At 46.0% G+C, this 27177-nt stretch overlaps 4 protein-coding genes across 4 annotated transcripts; 1 reads left to right on the forward strand and 3 right to left on the reverse strand.

Annotated features, from left to right (window-relative positions):
* Positions 1-2665: 2665 nt before the first annotated feature.
* On the reverse strand, positions 2666-5320 carry LOC128713255 (U-scoloptoxin(05)-Sm1a). Its single transcript, XM_053808111.1, has 3 exons — positions 5269-5320; positions 3708-3869; positions 2666-2892 (listed from the first exon to the last, which is right to left on the reverse strand). Exons 1-3 carry the CDS (start codon positions 5318-5320, stop codon positions 2666-2668), a joined length of 441 nt encoding a protein of 146 aa, XP_053664086.1.
* Positions 5321-7595: 2275 nt separating this feature from the next.
* LOC128713964 (uncharacterized) lies at positions 7596-16284 on the reverse strand. Its single transcript, XM_053808839.1, has 9 exons — positions 16182-16284; positions 14490-15049; positions 13312-14417; positions 13052-13233; positions 12347-12781; positions 10734-11925; positions 10457-10661; positions 10235-10390; positions 7596-8822 (listed from the first exon to the last, which is right to left on the reverse strand). Exons 1-9 carry the CDS (start codon positions 16282-16284, stop codon positions 7596-7598), a joined length of 5166 nt encoding a protein of 1721 aa, XP_053664814.1.
* Positions 16285-17949: 1665 nt separating this feature from the next.
* Positions 17950-19122, forward strand: LOC128711770 (2-oxoisovalerate dehydrogenase subunit beta, mitochondrial). Its single transcript, XM_053806657.1, has 2 exons — positions 17950-18819; positions 18895-19122. Exons 1-2 carry the CDS (start codon positions 17950-17952, stop codon positions 19120-19122), a joined length of 1098 nt encoding a protein of 365 aa, XP_053662632.1.
* A 2330-nt stretch (positions 19123-21452) lies between these two features.
* LOC128713830 (vinculin) lies at positions 21453-26521 on the reverse strand. The gene is made up of 3 exons (XM_053808698.1): positions 26465-26521; positions 21637-24360; positions 21453-21560 (listed from the first exon to the last, which is right to left on the reverse strand). Exons 1-3 carry the CDS (start codon positions 26519-26521, stop codon positions 21453-21455), a joined length of 2889 nt encoding a protein of 962 aa, XP_053664673.1.
* Between the last annotated feature and the right edge of the window lie 656 nt (positions 26522-27177).

The raw sequence follows: 27177 nt of genomic DNA on the forward strand, positions 1-27177 counted from the left end.
GTAAGAAAGATTCCGCAACAAGCGCAAGATGCGAAGAAAAGACAGGCATTTTTTCATTCTTTAAACAAGAAGCTATACAATTTTAAGATTAGCATACCGCTATGGCTTTTTTGCCTAGAACGTGTGAATGGGAGTGTGAGCGTGAGCGTGCATGAATGAAGTTGGTGTGTGAAGTAAGGTCAGATTGAGTGCATAATTTAAAGACAGTAACAGCGAAACCCGCTAAAGAATGTGAAACGCGCTACAACTAGTGTTGTGCAGTGGAGCTACTAAGCTAAGATCAGGCGTACAGGTCTTGCCGAGGTGTGCTACCGAGGAGCCAGCACACCGAGCGCTCTCGAAATTGTCGGTGAGCCAGCGCGGGATAGCATTTTAGTTGTATTTTTTGTGTTATATATTCAGTAACAATAAACAAAAAAAAGCTCTGTACCTATAACGGAAACAGTGTTTTGGCTTACATCCTTACTCGGACAGGTTTTCCAGCGCTCTCCAGTGAAAAGATCATCATTCCGAGCAGTTTCAAGCAGTTGTCAACTGATTTGTCGGGTCCTGCAGTGTGAAAGGCGTCGTTCTAGCAATTTATTTTTTCTAATTTGAGTTATTTTGATCGGTTTCATGGTTGATTGAAAGTAAAATTCTTTTTTCAGCCCTTTCCGCAGGAAATTCCATCATCTCTTTCGAACAGGCAAATTCTCTGTCCATTTTGTCGCTCATCATTAGAAATCGGAAATCGGCTTGTTTGGGATTTTGTATCAGCCAACGGGGAGTTTGAGAGAGATGGAAGAACCTCCAGTCCAGTTTCCAGTTCATCTATCTCACTTACACTAGCGATCGATCTTATGGGTTTGATAGTTGCGATAGTGATAGCCAATGTAGTAGAAGATCTCCTATCTCGTTCATTGATAGCATGCCAGGGCGGGTGAGCTATAGGCACGCGAGAGGGGAAAAATATAGCCTCCTAGAAAGATGTTCTCCTAGTATCAGAAATCGGAAAACGGCCAGTTTGTATGGGATTTCGTGTTAGCCGACGGAGAGTTTGAGAGAGATGGAAGATCCTTTCCAATTCATCTATCTCACTTACACTAGCGATCGATCTTATGGGTTTGATAGTATGCGATAGTGATAGTAGTGTAGTAGAAGATCTCCTATCTCGTTCAACGAGAGCATGCCAGGGCGGGTGAGCTATAGGCACGCGAGAGGGGAAAAATGTAGCCTCCTAGAAAGTTGTTCTCCTGGTATCAGAAATCGGGAAACGGCTCTTTTGTATGGGATTTCGTGTCAGCCGACGGGGAGTTTGAGAGAGATGGAAGATCCTTTCCAGTTCATCTATCTCACTTGCACTGGCGATCGATCTCGTGAGTTTGATAGTATGCGATAGTGATAGTAGTGTAGTAGAAGATCTCTTATCACGTTCATTGATAGCATGCCAGAGCGGGTGAGCTATAGGCACGCGAGAGGGGAAAAATATAGCCTCCTAGAAAGATGTTCTCCTAGTATCAGAAATCGGAAAACGGCCAGTTTGTATGGGATTTCGTGTCAGCCGACGGAGAGTTTGAGAGAGATGGAAGATCCTTTCCAATTCATCTATCTCACTTACACTAGCGATCGATCTTATGGGTTTGATAGTATGCGATAGTGATAGTAGTGTAGTAGAAGATCTCCTTTCTCGTTCAATGATAACATGCGAGAGCGGAACAACCATATGCGCGCTGGAGGGGGAAAATGTAGCCTCCTAGAAAGATGTTCTCCTGGTATCGGACATCGAGAAACGACTCGACGGGAAACGAAAATGCGATCGTGAAAGCGGGATAGATCCACCTTCTGAAAATCATGCTACCCTGATGTCGCGACTGTGTCGGCAGTTGCACTTTATCGGAATGCCGAAACGGTGCAAACTGGACAAATTTTAAATCTTAGTAACAGGAGAGAATAGCCGATCGACAGGTAACCGGTGGATCGATTGCACGACTATCTCACTTTTCCATACTCATACCTTCTCATCTACTCTTCCGATATAGTCTGTATCCGATACTAAACTGGTGCAGCGCTTTACTATCGCTTGTGCCCGAGGGAGAAGGTCGTACATTTTTTATGGATGGAGGATCCATTTTTGTATGTTCCCCTGGTGCAGAAAATTGAAATGTTCGTTTGTTTCGTTTCGTTCAAAAACGATTAGAATCGGGGAAAATCGATTTTACCCACCCTGCAGTCACCATTCAAAACTGCAAATAACGATTCAGAAGGTATGTTTTGTTGATTTCTTTTCACAAAATTGCACTCAACACGGAGTGGTTATTAATCCGATGATTTAATTCATTTCAAATTCTATGTAAAATATCCATAGAGCTTTTGTTTCGTGGAGCATTCGGAATGAGTTTGTCATTTTTATTTTTTTAATTTATAAAACATATTACCCTAAAATCTATCATTATTCTAAAGCATTTGAACATACTGTGGTGTGAAAACCGCGCACAACAGGGCGTTATGATGGGACGTTGTTGATGGAATGTAAAATAATGGACGGACACGCGTAAACTTCCCTAGCAAAGGAAGTTCCACTACGATCCACGGACGGAAGAGGGAATGTAAATCATATTAGACCTGCAATTTTCTACGTTTACGAAATGCATCACACCGGGTGCAGGGGTCTAGCGAGTAGAGCGCTCTACTGCCTGAGAAGTGTGGAGACTAGTTGCATCAAGGGCACCACCAGAGTCACCGCAGCTAGCAGACTGCCAGATATAGATTGGACACGCGGGGCAGCATTACATCCGTCCGTGTCGCAGGTGAAAATGCACGATCGGTACTCGATCTGATCCCCCGGATTCCGCACGTAGTTGCAGTAGTTACCTAAATCACGCGACGAGCAGTAACGCTTAGCACCGATACCGTCTACGTGCGTATGAATGGAAAATAAGAAACAAATTAATCGTCAATCAGTGTGTAATTATTTAATCAAACGTGACAGCAACATCTCAGTAAGCCGGTAAAATAAATAAAGCGTGCAACAGTCGACAAAAAGGATTAAAGCATGCTGTGAGAAATTAACGTGAGTTAGCAACGGGAACGAAGTGATACAAACTAACACGGACACAAAAATATACACACACAAACACGAAGCAAAAATCGAAACCGAACCATGCATTGCTGTCGACTTGATGCAGTACTCTGCCTCGAACACGTGATCGCACGGTTCCGGCTTGAAGGGTGACGCCTCATCTGCGACCAGCATGTCCGAACAGTACATAGAGTGGGCGGATGAACACTGGTAGCAGAGGATACCGTTCGCTGAAAAGGATTTATGAGTCAGTATGTGTGTGTGTGTGTTAAGATGCTACCCGTTTATTTACATGCACCCAACACCTCCATTGGCTTTTGAAAAAGAAAAGCGGTGTAATTTTGCCATGCGAATTGCATACATTGCGGGGTAAATTTGAGTAACGCTGTTACACGGCGCCTAAAGGTATGCAAGGATTTAAACACTATCATGGAGTTCTTCCCGGTTTCTGTGCAATGCCCTTGTTATCCCTTTGGTTAGTGGAGTTAGAGGTTAGATACCATTACCAACAACGTCTCCGACAGAGCAGAGATTTGTTAATGCACTTTCTACCAGCCAGCAACAGAGTATCGCAGAGTGAGTGGATTAGTTATTACGAGCAGCCATGCCGTGAATCTGTTGCAAGTGTCTTGTTTGCAGCCAAATATACCTTCGAAGCGGCCAATATGCTTGATGCAGTACTTTGCCCCGTACACGTTGGAACAATCGACTGGCTTTAGGTCGGGTCGATCGAACCTTTCGAACCATTCGCTGCACTGGAACGGAGTCGTCGAATCGGTCGTATTGCATACGTAGCAGTCGATGGCCGTGGCTTCATGGTTCGTCACATTCCGAAGAAGAAAGAAACATTGTTAGAATATTATCATCCCCCCCATTATCATTCCTCTTTAGTTCTCAAGCCTGAATGTTCCCCTTAGCATATAATCTATCACTTTAACCATGCACAAATGCATCTCTCGTTCGCATTGCCGTTCGTATGTTACTACTCACACAAGAGATAATCATTTTAATGGCCAAAATCTCGTACCCATATTCCGCACCATTGCACTAACATAGCAGAAAAAGGGTGCTTAACACGAAAGCGGTCCAATTTGTGTCCATTGGATAGCGAGTAAAAGCACCACAAAAACGGGATAAAACGTTCCCATTTTCTCTTCTCATTTGGAAGGAAATAAAGGCACTTTCCAAGCACGCAGCACAAAACGGTAGAGTCCTACAATATAATGCAGATTTAATCAGCTTAATGCATTCGGTTATGGCTACAAAAGATCCTTAACGTCCTCAAGTATTCGTTTGTCCTCTCCAAAACTTGCGTTTTAACGATAAAAATCCTCCGTACTTTGAGTAATACTTCAAAAACGCCAAAGTGCTGGGGAGTGCTTGTCATGAAGTGGTTCCATTCCATTTCATTTCCATTCCTTAAAACTTGTAGCTTATTAACATTATTTCACAAACGGTTTTCTGCTGACGTTGCCGCGTTGGTTTCAGTTAAATGAAAATGAGTAAACAGAGAAGCCGCTTCAAACTTGTTTCTCAACAAAGTACCAAAGTCAAATAGAAGGGCTCGCTCAGTAGCTGTGTTACTTTGGAAAGTCCTGCGGGAGTTTAGTGCTGCAACCTCTCGCTTCATTCGATGCAACAAAAGCCAGCAATGTGAGGATTTTCCTACCTTCTCTGTCCCTTTCGTTTGTTACACGCCTAGACGATCAATATATGAACCATTTCGATTGTCCATTGAGGTGGAAGGGTGGCGATAAGAACCCTACAGCGTACGGGCCCGTACTAGAACGTTGCAGGCGGCACAGAATACAAATGGTCCATCCCATCCCGGAGCGGATATTGTTGCTAAATGAATCAGCCCATCAGCCCGATGACTGGTGCTGGGCCTTGTATCTGATGGATGGACTGCCCAATAGAAATCATTCAATAAAAGAGCATGAATTTTTGGCATGAAGCAACAGTTTTCATAACGTTTTTAAAACATTAAATTCCACCTTGAACACGATTGAATATTCCACCAGCGTCAGAAATTCCACATCTCACCAACGATCTTCATCTCACCGATCTCCTCATTTCTCACTCTGGGCGAGTCTCATGCTTCTCACTCGATCAAACTCATCCCAAACAACAACAAAACCCCAGCCCACATGACTCATTGCACTGTTCCGTTTTTCTGGTAGTTTTTACCACTTGTAACACACCCAACTTACCACTTTCTATGGCAGCCAGCAGGAAAACGACTCCCAGCATAAATGGCTTCATGTTTTCACGTTTAATTGGCGTTTTTTTGTGATTTCTACGCGACACACATACACGCTAAAGCGACACGACGATTAGCGTTTGTTTTCTAGTCACTGTGCTGTATGGGGTTGTTTCCTTTCCTTAGCAACCGTTACCAAGCGAAACACCTGCAATCGAACTAGAGTTAACAAACCAACAGGGCTGCCTAATTGATTCACGGAGAAAGGTAATTTTTACGCTTACGTTTCGCTGTCGCTGCTCACCTGCTGCAAACCAAACACACACGATCACGATCTGTCATTGACTCATTTGACAGATGAGCTGGAACGATCAGTTTACGGTGTGGCGCGAGCTGCTCTTGTAATGGCAGCTTCAATTTAAATGTATCCAAAACACGTGTTGGATGTTCGCCGTTCGACGATGGTTATCTGCACTGGTGGAAAAGGAGTAAATAAAAACACACACCCAAAAGGACGTTGAACTACTCGCTTCGAAAGGAATAAAGCGACTGTAATGCAATACAAGTGAAGCGGTCCAGGCTGTTGACTGGAAAGAAGATGTTATTTTCCAAAGCACATGCGCATTAGGGCGTTGGGGAAACTACGCTACCATTCACTGACTACACGTCCCCTTTTGGGTTACAAACCGGCCTGCACGCATTAGCTGCTCCCTCTAATTAGGAATTTGAATCCTATAGCCGCACCTTGATGCGCATCTACTATTGCAGAGCGTGAATAACGATAATTAAAATGTGCGGTAAAGAAAAATATCTTTGTGACTTGTTGTGAATTACATGAAGGGAAAAAGAGATTGATGATCGAGTATATATTTGTGTCGTTGGAAGAGATGTGTATAAAGAAGCGTGTGTCCGCTAATGTATTGCCGACAAGCAATAAGTCCGATCTGCTATGAGAAGAATTCATTCAAACCAGATGTTCAGAGCATCTGTTGCTTGTCAAACACGTTTTTGCCAAGAAGCGTGCTATAGCGTCCCGTGAAACTTTGAATTATATTCCGGCTTAGTGGGTTCATGTTCGAATGATGTTTTGTATATGAAACGAATGATGATACACATACATGTCCGGTGTTCTTTATTTCTTTCGTCCTTTTATTCAATAAATGTCCTTGCTCTTATCACGATGTTTGCCATACATAAGTCTTTCTCTGCGTACGCTCGGGCATTGTAGGTTATTTTGTCCACATACTTTGCTACCCGTGTAAATGGTAACAGTTTCAATACTTCAAATAAAATGCTTTGTGGCTGCTGGCGAGTACTTTTCGATAGATACTGCTTCCTATCTAAAAAAAAACAAAAGCAGTTGTTATATCCCGTTCGTTCCGGTGCCGAACATGGCCCAATTGTTGTGTACGTGAGAAAATACTTCAAGAAGCATGTTAAAAGCGTTATCTGTCGCTGTCTCCGACCTAGAAGTGTCGATTTGCTTCCATGTTTCTAAATCTAAAGCCAAACTTTGCACACGAACCTCAGGCACGACAATTCTTTTATCGAACTTATTCTTCCTATTCTCGCTTACTCGCCGCCTATGCAAGCTCATTTTTTAATAATACATATATGAATTCTTAAGTCTATACACAGGTAAATGATTCAGTGAACAAGAATTAAATGTTAAACACGAAATCTTACAAAGCAAAACATATCACTCCCTTACAGTCCATTTTTTTATGCAGAAAGCAGTATCGAAAAGCGGATAAACAAATTGAATCTTTTCTCCGGGCTACGTCAAACGGTTGTGTTGAGGACTGTCACGTGTTATATGTTTAAGACTTCAACATTAAATTTAGTGATGCAATTATCGTAGTGGTGAAACATCCTTTCGTATCTGTAGCCCGAAATGTGACTAACGCTCATCACGTCGATACTTATTCGTTTAACGCAAAAAAAGGTTATACTTAAAGCCCAGAAACAAAGAGATAAAGGTACAATAATAAAACACACACTCCCTCTGCAAATAAGATTAACAAAGTATAAATGAAATATCACACTGCGCCCTATAAAACACAAGCGGAGTTGTTCGTTTTGGAAGAAAATTGAAAGTCTGAATCTATGATAACGTAATAGAAGCATCAGAAAGGAAAATAAACACATAATATAATGTCCACTTTTAGTGAAAACTAAGATCGGTGATCGGAGCGGTAGCGCACGCATTACGAAAACATACTGATACGTTTAAATAAATATACTCAAAAGCACCCACCGCACACTATCTCAACTATATCCATCCCAAATCAATGGGACGAGACACTTCAAACGCTTTTCGATTGCACTACCGGACGCCTAGGTCAGTGCCGGTTTAACACGTGTTTTCTTTCGCTTTAAACTCGAATCTGTCTTGAGCGAACGCTTCTTCTTTAGCAACTTTTTCCCGGTGACATCGTTGCCCGACTTGGTCGATTTGGCTAGTTTCGTCTGCTTGGGTTTGAGCGAATTCTTACCAAATTTGCCACTCTTCGTCTCACCGCTGCTGCTACCACTTCCACTCGCGATGCTACCTCCACCAGCAGCTCCACCCTCGAGAGATGATCCTGGACAGACGGCGGACGTAACGACGTCACTACAACCGAGTGTGATCAGCTCTTCCGCACTGGCACTAAGCACCGTACCGGTGTGCAGATCGGTCGTTGCCTGTGTGTACGTCGAGATAAACTTCGTAATTCCACCGGTTGTGGTAACGATCGTGCCCGCTGCCAGTGGAACGGTGGTGTAGGAGCAACAGGGTGCCGCATCGAAGCTATCGTCGCACTGCATCAGGCTGTTAACATCCAGCAGCTTGCTTTCCGACTTGACTTTCTTCCCCGGGGCCAGTGACGGAAGATCCGAAAGGGTACCTGGCACAACGGCTAAAAAGTTGGGTAACGAACCCGAACCAAGGCCGCCCTTAAAGCACAGCTCCAATGCCGCCGTTCGATCTACACCGGGACCACTACCAGGCCCACCGATACCCGGATGCTGCGGTGAAACTTTGATCTTTTTGCGAGGCACTTGTTCCTTCGTGCTACGAAGCATAAGCTCCTGGATTTTCTTGCCACTGCCGGTACCTATCCCCGATGTACCGGTAACTCCCCCACCAACATCGCACAGCACCTTCGCTTTCTTCGACTTTCCAAAGCTACCCACTTTGCGTGACATCTTGCCACCAGCGGGACCATGGGACGTTTTCAGCGTGACGGATCCGGAACCCGTTGTTTTCAGCACCTGCCGTCCGCTAGATCCAGCCCCAGGGCCAGCCATACCGGGCACAACGGAATGGCTAGTAGTGTTGTTCCCATTACCACTGCTACCGCCCGAGCTCGTTAGTAGAAGAGTCGTCGAATCAGAGTCGCCTACAATTTTACACACATTCGCACCGCCGGCCATGGTTGTGACGGTGGCACCGGGTTGGCCCCCGGAACCGAGCCCGACCGTTGTGCCAAGGGTGTGATCCCACTGGATAGCGTTTTCCTTAGCAACGTCTATCGAACAAGACAGCTGATTGGCGAGCCGCTTCGTGTGAGACTTCTGGGTCTGCCAGTGGTCCGAGCATGAGGACGTGCACAGATTTCGAAGACGATGGCCGATGAAAATAGAGAAATAAAATGAAGGTGTAAATGAATGCGCGAAGCTAGTCGTGTGTGTGAAGATGATCATGATATAATGAAGTGCCTATGTGCCCTTTCGTTTCCAACTCTATTTCTGTACCGAACCATAAACGGGTTAAACATTTCCTAGCTTTAAATACGCAGTTATTAATGGACAGGTGAATGTATTTACAATAAACACGACCCTCAAACCTCGTACCGGAGATATAAGAGTGCTAAACCATCATAAATTAAAGTACATATAAACACAAAAAAAAAACAGAATTCTACGAGATTCTCAGGAAGGACAAAACATTCTCAAAATTATCACCGTAAAACACTAAAACACCTACAAATTAGATAGGAAAAGGTAATAATATATGTTAAACCAACTACCGTGGGAAAAGAAAGCAAACAGAAAACACAATCAACAGTTTAACTTTATTAATTCGCTATCAATAGTAACATGTCCCTCTGTTTGGTTCGTTTGTTTGCCCATTGAACGCGGAAAGAACGTACTTCAACAACGTTTCATAAATGTAGTATATAAAGAATATGAAGATGCAGAACCACTTTAACATTTTGAATTGTTTCCAAACGAGGGACAGAGTAAGTAAGAACACATCGAAGCGGCAGCTAGTAGTTGCAGATTGTAGCGAAAAAGCATCCATCACCAATAGTTATCCTTCTAGGGTATAGCCTTTCGTCCACTATTACTGCACATTGAGATCATAATGCACTGCACCGTTGTTAGTATCGCGCTAATAGTAGTGGAAGTAGCAGTAGTAATAGTAAAAGTTGTAACATGGCACCAGATAATGTCACGATTCTACTCTTCATTTCGGTAAAGAGAAAAACCTTAAAGTTAACGTCAAGAGAGTGGTGCTTCTGACCGGGATACATTCCTATTCGGGACCGGGCCTATTCAAGCCAATCGTAACCTACAATATCACCATACTACAGGAGGGAAAGAACGAAAAAGGAAGATAGAAACATAAACGACCAGATGGAAAAAAGGATGAACCAAACACCAAACCATGCTACAAAGCGTTATTATGAGATCGTTAACTTAAATCGAAGCGTTTCTTTGTACATGGTTTCATAAATATCTCTCCCCACTATGAACTATTTTTTATAACGCTACGAATTAAATTATAGATCGTTTCGATGGGTTCTTTAGTAAACATGAACACTATACGATGATAATAGGTGGATAAGAATGGCAAGCAAATATTTTTAAGGACAGGGCAAGAGATAGGGACCCTTCGATGTCTAGGCGACCTGATGCTGGGGCTGCGGTTGATGATGCTGTTGGAATGCGTCGGCAAAGAGAAGCGCAGCCCGCGGACAACATATTACCTTGTTAGTGACGCGTGCCTTCGATGAACCGCGTTCGATTTCGATTCGTAGTGCATTCCGTAGACCCTGCAGCGTGCGAAACTCGCAATTTGGTAATCGCGACAATGGGTTCGAGTTGGTCAGATCCAATATCGACGGTCCGAGAGCTTTGCCAACCTAAAAAGAATAATATTATATTAGCTCAATCTCGACTTGGTGGATCTGGGAATTTCTTTTATTAACCTCCTCGAATACGGCCGGTGTGTACTTGGGAGGTACCAGCGTGTGCGTTGTTTTAGCAACAATCTCCTTGCCCCTGGGTGGTAGTATATTAACACATTTGCCAGTATTGTAGTTGCATTCGAGTGTGTAACTCTTAATCAATCCGGTCGTCTTGTAGACGGCTACACGACCAGAACCTTCCTTGGATAGCCCATCTCGTTTCCCTCTAAAGAAAGGAATGCAATAATAGGTTAGTGTTGGCAGTTCTAGGTAGTGCGATCGTTTTCGTTCTGCTCACTTGTAGTACATGTTCCGCTCGCTGAAGTTGCACGCATCAAAGTGGAAGTGCTGCGAATTGAGGCTCATTAACCGTGGCAATAGCATACACTCGACGGCTTCGATCGTGTTGGGCAAATGGTTACCGTACATAAAGACGCCCTTCTTTGAGGCATGTCCATGCAAATCTATGTACATGAACAGATTGCTTCGATCCTCATACACCACCCGGTCGTGTCGTTCGTCCAGCTGGGCCAGAAAATCCATACTAATGTTCAAGCTTCGAGCACCACCGCCAATTCCACCTGCTCCAATTACTGGATTCAGGTATTCGTTACGATGCGATCGATAATGGCTAAACTGGGCGGCGTTTGTTTGAGGCGTCTGGGGACGATTTTTTCCACCCGGAGCAGTGCCAGTTTCGCCAAGGACACTTCCACCACCCGAAGCTCGACCTCCTACTATTCCACTCACACCAATCAAGGAAGATGTTGCGGAAGATGTTGTTTGCTGCTTTCCACTTCCGGTACCTTTTTTGAATGAACCAAGCGCCAATTTGCCACCGTGCAGCGTGGTGACGACCTGTCCTTGTACGGTGCCACCACTTGACACTCCACCCGGTGCCGTTCCTCCACCCGCCAGATGATGATGGTGGTGATGGTGATGGTGATGATGGTGGTGATGGTGGTGTGGATGGACCAGAAACTCCTTGAACTTTAGTGTGCCTGGTGTAGCACCAAGAAACTGTGGCTTGTTCAATACATGTTGCTTGTGATGCGCACCTTTACCAATGCTTCCTTTCCCCGTATCGATCCTGGCCCCTACCGAGTGAATTGATTTTTTTAAGCTCAAACTGGAAGCACTACGACCGCTAGCGGGTGCTCCGGCACGAACTGACGCATGCCCAGGGTTGGTGCTACCCCCTTCGCTGAGGATAGGATTTAGCTCCGGAATGAGTTTTTCGGTGAAAACTTGTGCTGCAGTCGTAGCAGCCGCAACGAGAGATGGTGGTTGCACTACGGTGGGAGGTGATGCGTCCAGAACCACGACCGGCGTGGTTTCTTCCCCTGGAGGACAAACGCTTGAATCGGCCGATGATTGGGTGGGCAGCGAGGTTGACGTAACCTTCGAAGTCAACGAAGACGATGTAGAACTTGCCTCGCTGTACCCGGAATCAGACGCCGCCGGTGTATCTTGTTCGACTGAATCCGATTCTGAAAGCAAAAAACAACGGGAACGCATATTAGAACGGGTCAAAGCGGCCTTTGAATTAATCGTGGCATGCATTATTAAATTTCATTTTGCGAACATGCTGAATGACAGTGAACGCGTGTTGAATCGGTATTTGAATTGTTCTTTTTAAACGAATGGTTTCCCTCAGCGGACGGTGAAATGTGCTACCAGACCAAAACAAGTTAATGAAACATCATTTGGAATCATCGATTGTGGTTAAGTCTTTTCTGATCCGGGATCTAGTGCGCTCCCTATAATTACCGGGAGCGGCGCACCGATAGCCCTTACGCTTCCTCTGCCAATGGGATGCAATGAATTTTCCAAATTGTGTTCCAAGTTGCGAAACATGCGTGAAGCTAGCGGATGGATGAAATTCCATGGAAACGCCCTTCTTGGACATACCATCGGTGAGTGGTGACGATGCGTTAGAAGCGGTTGCCGCGTTGGCATTAATAAGACCCGCCGAAGATGACAAGACCGGTGATGTCGACGACGTGACTACTAGTTCCTTCACCGTCACTGTTTCTTCCTCAACCGCAGGCAACAGTAAAGTGGGCTTCGGAAGGGCCTGCGCTATTGGGGACAACTTCCCAGCAGCAAGCGGAAGACTCTCGGCAGAATGTTCGGACGCTACAGACTTTGTGCGACGACGGCGTAGAATTTTGCCGAAAATCTTATCCGACCACGATGATGTTATAGGTTTCGATCGGTTCGACAAGTTGGCCGTTGGTTCGGCAGGCGTTACAAAAGCGATCACAGATCTTCTCTCGCTAGACACGCTTACGGACGGTGTGCTGGAGAGAGACGGAGTACGTCGCTTTCGAGTCATTCCTTCCACTGGAAGCGACATAGTCGAAGACAAGCGTTTCACTGGATGCGTCGAGACAGAGAGAGGAAGTATGGTACTTGAGTTGGAAGCTTTCGACGACTCGACCGAAGCTGTTAATTTCGGTAGTTTCATTTTTTGAATGTGTGTTGTGTTAGTAGTAGCTGTAATAGTAGTGATAGTAGTAGTAGTGGTTACTGTGGTCGATGTTGTAACTGACAGCTGTGCGTTCTGGGTGCTGTTTCGTCTCGTTATCGTTAGTGGTTTGGTGGAAGGTGTACCTTTTTTAAGTTCCACATTAACATTGCCACCCGTTACATCCGTTGAAGTGGAGCCTTCTGCGGGGGATGTTACTGCTGTAGGATCAACGACGATGTCCTTTACTTCAATGGATGCAGCAGTTTGTGCTGCTTCCTTTTCCAATTCGTATGGTTCCACTTCATCTACGCCGAGGTGGTAGTACCTGGAAAATAAGAAGGTAATTGCGTAATTCAATAACTAACGTAAACTGAAAGTCAATATTCCCCACTGCCCAACTAACCGAATTAATTTCCTGGCTGCAAAAATCGCTGGTTGCGTCTCGTGGCACGGGCTTATGTACACTCGGTTGAGATTGTGACCTCGCGTATCCGAACGATATAAACCATTGTACACTCCGTCCGGGTTCAAAAATGGTATAATCTTAAACACGTACATCCTACGTAGCGTTTGCGCGACAACACTTTTCCGATCGAGCAACATGCTGAGAAACCCGTTCAGCACGAAACTGGCCGGCGTTTCGCCCGGATGCACGCGTGACGAGATGAAAACAATTTTCTTATCCTTAAACGTATGGCAACGTTGAGCCTCGTCGTCTGGAAACAGATTGCGCAGTCGTACCTCCCGGGCCGTTTGGATCTTGTGAAAGGAGCTTATCGTAAGCAGTTCGATCCGGCGACGTTCGATCGAGTGCGTTAGCAGCTCTCGGCAGTAGTAGATTTCATCCCGTGGATCCGTCTTCAAATCCTCCTCTGAGAGATTCGGGGTGATCGATGCCACATTCAGCTGGTGATGAAACGAGGGTAACTTCGTCTTCGTTGTGCACGTCACTGAGGACGCTTGTGCGGGTTGTTTCGTTTCACCACTACCGGCAGCGGCACTAGACGGTAACTCTATTTTCACCTTATTTACAAGATGTGTAATCTGTTGCATCGATTCGGAGGTATTTTCGTCTATTATCATTCCACCGGTTCCTGGTCCGAGCACGGTTTGCAGGGATTTGTTCGCTTCCGACAACAAGGCTTCTTTGGTCGGTACGGTCTGACCAACGCCATCGCGTGCCGTCTCATCAAACGATTCTGGGCTAGTTCGATCAACGCGTTCCATCTTCGAAAGCTTCCCTTTCCGACGGTGGGGTGCAAGGTTGGATATGTTCTTCGATTCCTCCGCGGCGGTTGCCGGGAGTGAATCGTATTTTTGCGATATTTCGTACGCCATTTTGTTCAACTCGAACGGGTGCCGTCCAAACTTTCGGTCGAACGAGGCCAACTGGTCGAGCAGCTCGGTGTACGTGAAGGGAAACGTAAACGCGTAATAGATTCGTGTCTGATCACCGCCCACCTCTGGCACTTTGTGCAGGAAGGAAATGAAAAACACATCGTTCGTGATCTGTGAAAAGACGAGGAATACAAAGTTAGACGATAGCTATTCCTTCGCACCCCGGGACGTCATTTTGCTCACCGAATAGGATGGTTTATCTTTGATCCGCTCCCAACGCCCATTGGGGCCAACCTTCGTGACTGGATGCATTCCCTGGCTGAACAGTTTGGCTTGCTTGTTCAGATTCATTACGTTGAACTTAACGATCTGGTTTGGCCGTCCGCCCGTCACGGCGAAATGAAACCAGGTGCGATTCTGGTTTTCATATGGCGTGCCACCACAGTCCGGTCTTGTCCACAGATTGAACTCTACCTCCACCAGGGGGTTTTCAGTTGCATGTGGCGTAGGTGAGGGAATTGGTAAACCAAGGGTGCTAGTGGCACCGACTGCAGTGGTTGAGCTACCGTTGCCACTTCCAACCGTCGAGGAAATCGGTCCATGGTGTTGCTGCTGTTGTCCCAAACCTATCCCAAGTGTTGCTGCCACTATGGCGGAAGCGCTGGTAATGCCGGTGGCTTGAACGATACTGCATCCCGAACCGATAATGGGAGCGCTACTCCCTCCTCCTCCTCCTCCTACAGAAGACGAACCACCTGCCGCACCTATAACATTCGACACCGTGTTGCCAACGATGCCGAGTCCTAGAAATGTGACAAAAGAAGACAAAAAGAAAAGAATTAAAATGGAACCAAGTAGCAAAGCCATGGAATTAGGTTATTTATTTGAAACATTGCCCGCGCCCGCACCAAATCGTTTATTCCGCTGTACAGAGCTATGTCTGCAGGTCTCTTTAGGCTCTTGCCAAAAGCATTTGTTGATTTTTGGGCTACTTTGATTTGATCGATTTAACTGTCATGCAAAGGTTTGCAGAGCGGTAGGGTGGGCGAGGAGGTCTGTGGGGAGCATTTTCCTTTCGTCAAACTTGTGTTTTCACACGGGCCAACGAGAGGTGAAGAAATTTTATCTTATGGTAATACTAACAACGATTTATTGATGTCATGCTTTATCGGCTCATGCCGAAACAGTCGAAAGTATTCAGAACATCGCTACTGGATTTGCTGTTTTATCGATCCGGTATAAACACTCAGACACACACTAACCTTTTCCAATGCATGCAAACTGTTTGGACCCTATTCATCATTGAACAAATTTATCAAAATAAACACAAGTAACAACTTTAAACAAACAAATTAAACACAACATATAAAATCTCCCATTAAATAGTACACATCGATTACATTGGTAGGACTCGGGTAGCGTCCGACACATCTCTTGAAGAAACAATATATCAGTGTGTCCTAAAATAAAGATTACATCCTCGTTGTCTGGCCGGCTGTTATACGATGTTTTTAATAAAACTCTGCGCCACACAGGCCAAAGGGGACCAACCGGTGCACGCTCGCGTTGTGGGTGTGTGTGTGTGCTGCCTGTTTATGTAACAAGCGCCAATCAGGCCAACATTCGGACACCCAGGAAAAAATACCAACGTGAGCGACCTCGACCGCCGCCGCTACTGTTTTGCTTTCTACCGGGTCAAGCCATCCAATTTTAATTCTAATCGTACGAATCGTAATTGCAAAGTGAAATCGAAGACGGCGACGGATGTCACTACCAGATGTAGAAAGTTGTTTCGCTGTCGTTGGCACAGCTCACTTGGATCGATTTTGCACTCAATGATTTAGGTGGTGGCGGATGGAATTTTTTGTATGTGGACATTCAATAAAAGCACATCGCAACGTGTCAACCAATGTCAAATGGGGTATCAGTAATTACCTTCACAGCATCGTACCAGCTCAACCTTGCCCAGGTTACCGGAATCGAACTTCGAGTAGAACGTGTATCCAGCACATTCGAAGTTATCCACCATCATCGTCATCGCTTTTCGTTCTGCTTGCTGCTGCTGCTGCTGCTGCCACTTTTGCCGGACAACACACCAAACTTTACTCGCTGCTCATCCTTCACCTCCTGCACTGGGTGTGATGCACTCGTACCAAATTTTTCAAGCAATTGCAATGCGGGTTGTCCCTTTTTAAAGGCGGACAACAACCGTCGATATGCTGCCGAAAACAATGCACCGCATCGGGAACGACACGAAACCTGCTGCTGCTGCTGCTACTACTGCTGCGGCACTCGGGACGTTCCTCTACTTTTTCTTTCTGTTTTCGCTCAGCTGAGACTACTTCGATGAAAACTGTCAGTGTATCGGTGTATGTGTGGATGGGAAAGTGGGGGGAGAAAAATTTAGCATAGAAATTGAAAGCTATCGTTCGTGGGGCTGTTGGATAGAACAGAATGGATGAAACAGTTCGTCGTGGGCCAACACAACCACCTCACCAATACAGTTGCACGCGTTTCGTTCTATTGCTTGCTGTTAGACGAATGGGGGTGGGGAGGTGTTGATGTTTGACAATGTGCTTCGCGTTAATCATACGGGGTGAAACGTAAACAAAACATTGCCTGCAATCACACCCCATCTGTTCTCCGCACCCCTTCGAGGCTCAGCCACCTCATCAACACACTGACACACTGGGAATCACTTGCTTTCTATGTGGTTCTGTGTCGATGCTTTTCTTTCAACGGCGCTCTGATGCAAGGAACAATTGCTGCACTTCTTGTGTGAAAACACACGCACACACACAAATCTCCTGGAATTGCGATGTTCGTCACAAATGCCTTAAATCTTTCACGCAATGCTCTATCCAAAAACTATCCACTAACACCAAACGGGACACAGATTCAACGGAGAAAATAACTCTAGTATTTACCGCGATCGACAGGAGAAAACGATGATTTTGAGTTGTTTCACTTCACTTTCAAAGCACACTCACAATAACGATGGAAAAGGACTGAATTTGCTGTTTCCCAAAGATATTTCTGTTGCGAAACAGTGGATCACAGTCTTTGTCTTCCATTCATTCCATTTTCATCATTCTTTTCACTGACAATTTCCAGGCATAATACCCTGCTGTCAAGATGCTGTCATAAATTACCCTGTTTCGAACAGCCGTAAATTACCCCTAGTTTTAATAGTCAGATTTTGCTCTGCCCGCCAGAAAGTTTGAAACTAAAACTCTCTTGGACCGAAATTGTACTTCTATTGAAATATTCAATCAAACCCCAGTTGAGTCTTCCAGTTTACAAATCTACTACGACGCTAATTTTAACCTCAATTATCAGTTTGAAAACTGTCCAGCCTGCATCGAAATATGGCGTTTCAGTCGTACAACTTGACAATCCAGTTCCACATATTTCGCACACTTCGCCAGCTGTGCAGCGTGATAACATTTTGTCAACAAGTTGTTTACCAGATTCGCACACTTATTTCAGTCTTTTGGCGGAACGTTTTTCTGCTAATAATCTTATCCCGCTTGCTTCCTTCTGGACTTAAGGTCTTATAGAAGCCAAATTTAATAGTAAGTAATTGGAGAAATTCTAGCCCTAATTCTAGTATCTGCAGGAACGATCGTCACACGATCGGTTCTTAGCAACAACAGTACTCTGCTACGATTACATAATTTCTCGCTTGTGTGATATCTCGCAGATGAATGTTCTTCAGAAAGTGGTCTCCACTAGCGTAAAAGCCATTCCTCGAAATGGATTTATGCGTCATTCGTCCCATTTCGTGTATCAGCCGGATGCTAAACCACCGGTCGAGGGTCCTACGCAGAAGATGAACATGTTCCAGGCCATCAACCAAGCGATGGATATCGCACTGGAGCAGAACGAATCTGCTTTGGTGTTTGGCGAGGACGTAGCGTTCGGTGGTGTGTTTCGTTGTTCGATGGGACTGCAAAAGAAGTATGGCAAGCAGCGGGTCTTCAACACGCCTCTCTGTGAGCAGGGCATTGCCGGATTTGCAATCGGAGTGGCCAATACGGGTGCGAAGGCGATCGCTGAGATGCAGTTTGCGGACTACATCTTTCCCGCATTCGATCAGATAATTAACGAGGCAGCTAAGTATCGGTACCGCAGTGGCAACCTATACGATTGCGGTTCGCTCACCTTCCGTGCACCGTGCAGTGCCGTGGGCCATGGTGCGTGCTATCACTCCCAAAGCCCCGAAGCCTACTTTGCACACACGCCAGGTTTGAAGGTGGTAGTACCGAGGGGACCAAACAAGGCAAAGGGATTGCTGTTGGCATGCGTGAACGATAACGACCCCTGCATCGTGTTCGAACCGAAAACACTGTATCGTGCCGCGGTCGAAGAAGTTCCAGTCGCTGCGTTTGAATCGCAAATCGGAAAGGCGGATGTTTTGCGCACCGGAACCGACGTTACGCTGGTTGGCTGGGGTACGCAGATTCACGTCCTTCAGGAAGTTGCCAACATGGCAAAGAAACAACTAGATGTTAGCTGTGAAGTGATCGATCTAGTCTCCATCCTGCCCTGGGACAAAGAAACGATTTGTAATGTAAGTTAAGGACACTCCACTTGGGGTACAGTTCCGGACGTTAATGTATTGGTTGTATGTCATGCATTCTTTCAGTCGGTGAAGAAAACTGGACGCGTTCTGATCGCTCACGAGGCACCCTTGACAAATGGATTCGGTGCAGAGTTGGCCGCTACCATCCAAGAAGAATGTTTCCTTCATCTTGAGTCACCAGTGCTGAGAGTGACCGGTTGGGACACACCCTTCCCGCATGTATTTGAACCTTTCTACATTCCCGATAAGCACCGATGTCTAGCGGGTATTCGGAAGCTGATCGATTACTGAAAACCAACACAGTGAAGAGAGTGCCTTATTTACATTAATTGCTTCACTTTAAAAAAAAAAATCCAAACTCGACTCCATTCCAGATCGTCGTTGGTTTAGAATCAACTGCGCAGCAACGGATGCATTTATATTTGACAAGCCCATGTAGAAGGATAAGATATTCCTTTTCCCCTTGCTGGAGCTGGTATCCTATGGGCTTACTTTCTGTGTTAGCTCTGTTATATCGTAAACTTCTTGTGCCTTATAAAGCATTTCCATTTGCATGTTTCCTAATGATATATGATGTTTATTCTTAGAAGTCCGAATACGAGCCGAAATCGATCGGGTGTCCGGGAAAATGGTCCTAAACGGTTCAAGATTCATCTGCTTTTTGATAGTTTTTCTTTCTGCTTACAGACAACCGACGTGATAAAGAAAACGAATAAGAAATTGCTAGTATTTTTAAATATATTTTCTCACTATAACTCGAAGAAAAAAGAAAACAATTGGTAGAAAACGAGAACATAGAATGCAAATGTGTTTATGTGTGTGTGTTGCTTCAGTATTACAACAATAAATAGGCACTTTTGTTAATAGTTACAAATTCTATCCATTTTCGTGCTGTGTTGGGGTTAAAAAATTGCATTGTTTTGGTGTCGCTTGCTGTAGTGGCAAACTTCACGACTCTCTGCCCCTTTTCCCTGCTGCCATCGAATGACTTGGTGAGGCTCCTGTTGTTGTTTTCATGTGCCTTAGAGCTTGCCTTGGTTGTTGCATCGCGGATGTCCTCTACTAGACCATCCTCACTATTACATTGGTTGAATTCATCTACAAATAAGCGTTGATTGTTAGGCGCGCACTGTTGTTTGCACACTTTACTATTCTATCATATTTTGTTATCAATGATTGGTTGTGGTCAGTAGACGACAATTGTACGTTAGTGTTCGGGATTTTTTTTTGTTTCTTCTCATCCCGTGTTCCTTATAAACGGGTCGCGGTTATAACTACAGGTTGGTTGCAAAACCAAAACGGAAACGAACACAGAGTTTAGGAACACTTAGAACAGTATTAAAAGTGACCTTTGTTATAGTAACACAATCTACGCGGTAATTAGGGCCGATAGCCACAGAACGATTTGTTCACACATTCGATGTTTAACGAGGGAACCTAGCGATTAATCACTATCGTAAGAAGTCTTATGAACTAATTTAAAAAAACACGATTGTTACGATCGCACTTGTGAGTGTTTTGAGTGGCTATTTGTTTTTAGCTGTCTTACTTCAAATTATTGCACTACTTACAGAGCGAGAACGGTGACCACACCGCGGGGCCACGCATAAAACACTTATTGAAGTAGAAAAAGCAAAGTTAAACAGTTAAAACTGCTCGAACGATCAGTTAACAAAACATAACAAACTCACCTTCAATGCATGCGTATCGCATTTTCCATCTATACTGAATGTTCATGCTTTTAACTATCGGCTATCCTACGTAGGTAATTAGTATTTTAGCACAACATTTAATGACGCCTCTCGCCTATCTGGCGACGTTCGACGACTATCTCTGAAGGAGTTCTGGAGCACTGTGTAACAATCAAGTAGTGGTAGTAGTAACAGTTAGAAAGTTAAAAATTCTTTCGCATAAAACGCTGGCACACAATTACCTTCATTTTTCCCGACGGTTTGTGGTTTCTTTTTAATAAATATCTTGGCCTTTGTTTCGTTGTCCGCTCTCGGTTTTAGTTCCTTTCCAACAAACCACAATTCATAACGTGTATCAGTGTTTCCATTAAAGCTTGTTACGGTAATTGCTTCGCTCTTTTTTCCATATAAAACTTTCTGTCAAACAACGTGTTATAAAATCCTCTTTTAAGAACTTTCTTTTCCGGCTTTCTTAACATATTTGGCAACGTTGCTTCGATCTTTTACCTAACTGCTGCTTTTCAACCCGTTAACGTTTCATCCACATTTTTACTCGAAATGACTCTCAACCCTTGTGCGACTCATCTGTCGCATTGCATCTGTTCTGTTTTCTTATAACATTTCACGTTCTTACCTTGTATGATTTTTCTTGGTTGTTGATTACACTTTCGCATGTTCCGGCTGCTTTAACACCAAAAATGAGGGGAACACAATAAGGCTGGGTACAATAATGTCGCCGAAGGCTTCCATCCACGCGTTGCTTAATATGAAGTGTGTTAAGAAACAAACGATGGAATTATGAGAACGAACAATCAACATAACATGGAAGACATTTTGTCAGCGGGATCGGTCGTAGAATTAAGTAAGGACAATGATCAACGGATAGAAATGAAGGACTAGAGCTAGGTGACAATACGGGGAAACAACCGCTTAGTACTGATACCAGGGCTGTCGACGTACCCAGCGTAGCCGTTGGTTGGTTTGATCCGATCGGATCTTAATGCTGGCACCTTCCGCTGCACGGACCGTCTCTTTCACCTGCCAAAGGAAATATATAAAAAAAACATTTAAAGACTCTTTTACTCTGTACCGTGTCCCACCAAATCAAACTTACGCTCTGCATGAGATTCTGCGCGTTTCCAACGAGCATCTCCGTTGCTTCGCGATCTTCCTCCGATCCTTGCGCACCCAGCATAGTGGCCTTCACGGTGGACAGAATCTTAAGCTGCGTGCCGATGGTCGGAATGCGTTCGCACACCTGCAGCAGATTGGTACGGATGCGTTTATCCGTGCACTGGCGGGCCAGCTGCTTCGCCAGACGCGTCACATCTTCCGACGCTTCAGCGATCTGCTTAGCAGTTGCGATCAGCTCCCGTTTGCTTCCCTTCGAATCGGCACGCACCAACTCGGACAGGCGTGCCATCAACACAGCCATTCGTTTGGCGGCTGCAATGATCTCGTTATCTTTCGACGACCACTGGCGCACCTCCTGATGCAGACCGTGAGCAGCCATCAGGATGGGTTGGTTCGCGTGCGGCATGCTACCCGCCTGGAACACATCGTCCTCATCGTCCGTTTCCGCTACTGGTGGTGGTGGTCTCATTGGTGGGACATTTTCGCGTGGTAGCGGCGGTCGCGGTGGCGGTACCGCTTCCACTCCCAAGTGCAGCTGGGAAAGATCTGGCATCTCCGGTACAGTGGGCGCGTGTGTGACAGCGCCACGAACGTTACGTACACTCTGCAGCAGTGCGCGGTTTGCTTCGCGCCAGTTCGAGGCGGCCACCGGGTCATTAATATTGGTCGAAACGTTCTTCGCTTCCTGTACCATCGGCGAAATGGAAGCCTGCAGTTGATCCGAGGCACCATTCAACCGACCAATGTATTCCGGATCCTCAGAATTGTCCGCTTCCTGTTTTGCCACGAGCAGAACACGATTGGCGAGACGCGCCTCACTCGAGGTATTGTCAACCATTTTCTGTGGCTGACGTGTACGAATCGCATCATCGCACAGGAACGAATGTTTCTGCATCTGCTTCTCGGAAGCCTCGATGAAATCGGCCGGATCCGTAGCCTGATCGCACAGTGTACGCATACGCAGGATCGTGTCAGCGTATTGCTGCTTCAGGTTATTCAAGTGCTCCTCCGCTGCTTTGCTCGTCGGATAGTTCATACGAATTCGCCCGGCCGATACGAGCTGTGGCGTCAAGCTGTCGATCTGGTTGGCCGATGCAAGCAGCCCTTCCGCCAGCTTTTTGTTACCGCCAGATCCGCCAGCTGCAACCATTCGGCTCGTCTTTGAGGCACGGTTGCTGAACGCTTGCAGTCGGTTTGACTTCTGGTTGAAGTTTTGCTCTCGACCGGGTGTTCCTTCGGGCTGTGCAACCGCCTCCATGAACTGTTTCAGCGGCGTCGAGATATCGATAAAGTCCTCCACCACCCGGTTCACCACCGCGTCCTGAATCTGTTTCTTCAATCCGTGTAACTTTTCGTTCAGCCGACGGGCGAGCTCCTGCGCTTGAGGCGTATGTCCAAGTCCGTTTGCGCACATCTGCGAAAAATCATGCGCTAGCTGCTCAACCTCATCACACAGCTGTGCCATCTCCGCTTTCTGGTGCCCACCCAACCCGTCCGCCACACGACGCCCTTCGTCCACGATTAGCGCGATCGCTCGCACACCCAACCCTCTGTCATCGCGCGTTGGATTTTGCAACCAACGGCAGGCCTGCTCCAGCCGACCCTGCACCGTATGTGCCGTCTGCTGCAGTCCAGCTTTATCCACTCCCATGATCGCGTTTAACACCGACTGCTCCAAGCTGCCTAGCTTATCGCGGATGTCCCGTGCGATGTTGTCCGCGTGCGGTGTCGTTCCCTTACCTTCCTGGCGCAAATCACACAGCGTGTTTGTCATCGCCGTTATGTCGCCGGCCAGCTTGCGCAGAATGTGCGAATCCTGTGGCAAACAGCGATCCGCCACCTTCAGACCATTCTCCACGATCTGACGTAGAGCTTTCTCACCAACACCGCCCCGTAGCGCGTACGGATTGCGCAACCATTCGTTGGCCGCCTCTAGCTTGTTGTTGATCGCGTTGTGGATCTTCTTCAGCACGGTCAGATTGTCCAGCTCGCTCTGATCCTCATCATACGTGGTAAGCTGCAGCACGCGGATAATTTCCTGCAGTTCCTCGCTCATGCGAGACGCAAGATAATTCCTGTTCTCCGCTGCTTCTTCCGAACCCTTGCCACTCTGTTCCGCGATCAGAATGTACACCTTCATGCTGCAGATCAGAATCGGCGCGAGAATCTTCAACTGTTCCAAACAGCGCACCAAGATCTCGCTGTGCACCTGATGTGTCAGCTCTTTCTCGCGCGCACCCACCTGATGTGTCACCTTGCTTAGACACGGCGAAAGATCTTTCAGGAATTGCACCAGATCCTCCATCGAATCGATCACCTCCGATACAGCCAAATAGTCGAGGACGCGCTTACACTCACGCACGATCTTACGCACCTCGGATTCATCGAAGCAGAGCAGCAGCGAGGACGTACCCTGGAGAATGCCGCGCGAACCTTCAATCAACTTCTTTCTCGCCGGGCCGGAAAATGGGTCGGAACGGAGCATGAGCGATGCTTCTTCCAGGAGCTGTGCGGCTGTTTCGACACGGGTCAGGGACGATGGCATATCCTGCTTCAGTATGTCGTCGTCGGAGTTCTGTATGGTTTCGCGTCCGACTCGCACAAGGTTCGTCACCGCCAGTGATACCGCCTGCACTGGTTTGCCGAGATCTGGCATTGCGTTGCCATCTTCCGCTTCTTCGTGCAGTATGACCAACCGTGAGACCTATGGAAAACAAAAGATCGTGTTATTTTGCGGCAACTAATCGAAAACACGCAGTCTCTATTAACGTTATCGGGTTGAGACCTGTTAAGTAATCGTGCCACTGTTGTAGCATTTTGTTGATATTTTGCATTAACGTTTTGCTTTCCCACGGCATGACCCCACAGTGCACCATCGTTTTTTGGACACGTTTCTTATTTACAGCTCTTGCACGAATTACACAACTTTGTACACGATATATTTTTTAAATCCTACAATCCCTTGCTGCTTCCCTTCCCAAAAGCTAGGTGACCTTTCAATAACACATGGCAAGGTACAAAAAAAATTGCACGAATGTCTCTCTATGACACTCTGCTTTATTGAAAAGGAAGGGACAACGATAGTACACCTCATTGCCCGAGACAGCTGGACAACGGCCAACCATGGGCGACGATTAGTCGCCGTCTTTTCCCCCCCCTAAAAAAAAAAAAAAAACAAACAAAACGAATAACCCATAAACCTTCCACGCCTTCGCATCGCCATACGCCTGTGCCTGAAGGATATTCGTTTTTATCGCTGACATGGTGCCAAATTTTCCTTCGCTGTACCAAGCCGATCAATATTCGCCCTCATTCTGATTAGATTTTTATGTGTTTTTCGCTAGTTGGCACACCTCGATTAATTCAGAGTACCATCAAACGTCACACTCTTCGATCGAAGCAAGCAAGTCATCAATTTAATATCCATTAATCACACGATGCGTTGTGCACCACTCGACCAATCGAGGATGGTTGAATTGAATGCAGTGCATCTTTAAACCAACAAGCGCAAATTTTACAACTGTCTCGTAATGGTAAAATAAATTTCTTAAGTGATACAAAGTAAACCAACTCATGATGTTTCTATTCAACGTGTTGAATATTGTTTGTATCAACTACTGCACCTGAAACATATCGAATACACTGTGATAGATGAAGGGAATACGGTTTCCAAGCCTCCCTGAATCTTTGGTTAATATTACCCATGCTTACCCCACTTCAACAGTTAAATCCTCCATATCTTTGCTAGTCTTATTCGCCATTTCATCTTTCGAGCACTTTGTGCTTGTCAGGTGGACCCCCTTACAACGGGAGTTAACGTTACACTGCATATGCAGGCGTCTCATTAACTTTGTCTCATTAATGGGCAATAAAATGAAACATCATTAAACCGGAAAACCGCATCCAACGAAACTGACATGCATTCGTAGCATGCAGTGGCGATCGCCATCGTTTCTACTGTGTTGCGGTTTTCACCCCACAAACTCTGCCTTCTTCTCGCCCCTTGCTTGGCCTGTGGTTCCTTTTCGTTAAAACGTTCTCGCTTGGTTCACGTACACGCACGCCAGTGTATCGGACCATCGACCTGGCGAGCAACCCCAGAGCGGTCGCTTTTTCGAGTGATTCATAGGTTATTTTTGGCAAAACAGAAGGGAACAACCAACGCGCCACCAACGACAACACCGTTTGCCTTGGTTCGGTTTACTCGCGTGAAATTGGATACTCCCTTGTAGTCCCGTTTGCGGAAAGTGGAATGAGGAAGGGACACCCTCGTTCAAAACAACCTTTGCCGAACGGGAAAACTTTGCCACTCACATTGCTTTGACCGTCATCAACTGTCCACCATCTCGGATGAACTGATTCACGTAGTGTTTTGGCGTCCGATCGAAACAATCGGGGCAATGCGATGTTTTCAACGCCATCCAAATCGTCTGCCCATCAACGTGATCGTCATCATATTAGACATTTGCAGGCCCAGCGGCACGTACAATACGCTGTCTGTGCTAAAATTAAATTCCTTCACATAATGTTCTCCACCCTCAGCATAATGCGCTGTATGGGGAGCGCGTGTGTGTGTATTCTGGCGTCACTTGAATACATCCCCAGGCTACCAGCTAGAAACTGACTCAATTGCTCCACCACTCACGACGGATGTCGAATCGGATTCAATGACACCGTCTTCCGGCTCAGTTTGGTTTGGTGGAAGTTTGTTGGTAAATAAAAATAACGTCCAAAGGCATGGCTACACATAGCTGCAACGATCAACGTCGTGCCCCAACCAGTTCATCGGGTTTTACGACTCAACGTACCTGTTGGGCCACTGGCTCCAAGATGCTCTCGATGGTTTTGGTATGAAACACAGGCATTTTGCAGCTACTGTTGCTCTGCGGTTGATGTGGGGAGATGATGCAATTGCAGGTCAGCTCTTTCGAGAGCAGCACGTGTGTGTATGTGTCTTCTTGCGATCGTTACTCGATAGGAATCGGTTGAGAGTCCGTGTGTGTGTGTGTGTTTGTTTTTATTAATACGCCCGCGTATTTATGTGTTTTCGTCTCCAACCGAAATCATTCAACCGGAACAATCGAGGCACAATCTGAAATGGAGAAAAAGGAAGAATATTGAGTTAGCGATAATCGAATGAACACACGGCGCCGTTCCGTCCAGCGTTTGGGAGCAGCTGGGACAAGTTCGCAACGGACTGTTTGGGAAGATTCCTTCCGAAGGCCTATGTACTGTGCACCATCTGCTCTCTCACGAACGAACAACGTTCGGCTGCGGTAGGGTGATATACTTTTGATTGATCTTTTCGATACGCTCTGGTTCGCTTTTCGCGCCCATTTCGAACGCCGCGTCTTCCCACACATTACCGGCAATCCAAAACCAGTAACGGCAAACAGGAAAAGCGTTTCGACAGGTCCGAAAATGGTCAGACACGCGACGGGCACTGCTACCACGCCCACAACCCAACAGCACGACCCAACACAAAGCAGCATATGGTGTGCGGAGATAGATGGTGACGAAA

The sequence above is a fragment of the Anopheles marshallii genome, chromosome 3 (genome assembly GCF_943734725.1).
Source record: "Anopheles marshallii chromosome 3, idAnoMarsDA_429_01, whole genome shotgun sequence".
Lineage (NCBI taxonomy): Eukaryota > Metazoa > Arthropoda > Insecta > Diptera > Culicidae > Anopheles > Anopheles marshallii.

What these genes read in the sequence shown, in the direction of transcription:
- LOC128713255 (XM_053808111.1), bottom strand. Translation starts at nt 5,320, where the DNA reads ATGAAGCCATTTATGCTGGGAGTCGTTTTCCTGCTGGCTGCCATAGAA. An exon ending in GCTGGCTGCCATAGAAAGTG is followed by an intron (nt 3,870 to 5,268) that starts GTAAGTTGGGTG and finishes CGAACCATGAAG; the next exon opens with CCACGGCCATCGACTGCTAC. An exon ending in GCATATTGGCCGCTTCGAAG is followed by an intron (nt 2,893 to 3,707) that starts GTATATTTGGCT and finishes ATACGCACGTAG; the next exon opens with ACGGTATCGGTGCTAAGCGT.
- LOC128713964 (XM_053808839.1), bottom strand. Translation starts at nt 16,284, where the DNA reads ATGACGATGATGGTGGATAACTTCGAATGTGCTGGATACACGTTCTAC. An exon ending in GCAGCCAGGAAATTAATTCG is followed by an intron (nt 13,234 to 13,311) that starts GTTAGTTGGGCA and finishes CTTATTTTCCAG; the next exon opens with GTACTACCACCTCGGCGTAG. An exon ending in CACCGGCCGTATTCGAGGAG is followed by an intron (nt 10,391 to 10,456) that starts GTTAATAAAAGA and finishes TATTCTTTTTAG; the next exon opens with GTTGGCAAAGCTCTCGGACC.
- LOC128711770 (XM_053806657.1), top strand. Translation starts at nt 17,950, where the DNA reads ATGAATGTTCTTCAGAAAGTGGTCTCCACTAGCGTAAAAGCCATTCCT. An exon ending in ACAAAGAAACGATTTGTAAT is followed by an intron (nt 18,820 to 18,894) that starts GTAAGTTAAGGA and finishes GCATTCTTTCAG; the next exon opens with TCGGTGAAGAAAACTGGACG.
- LOC128713830 (XM_053808698.1), bottom strand. Translation starts at nt 26,521, where the DNA reads ATGCCTGTGTTTCATACCAAAACCATCGAGAGCATCTTGGAGCCAGTG. An exon ending in TGGAGCCAGTGGCCCAACAG is followed by an intron (nt 24,361 to 26,464) that starts GTACGTTGAGTC and finishes TGTTTTCCATAG; the next exon opens with GTCTCACGGTTGGTCATACT. An exon ending in CGCAGAATCTCATGCAGAGC is followed by an intron (nt 21,561 to 21,636) that starts GTAAGTTTGATT and finishes TTCCTTTGGCAG; the next exon opens with GTGAAAGAGACGGTCCGTGC.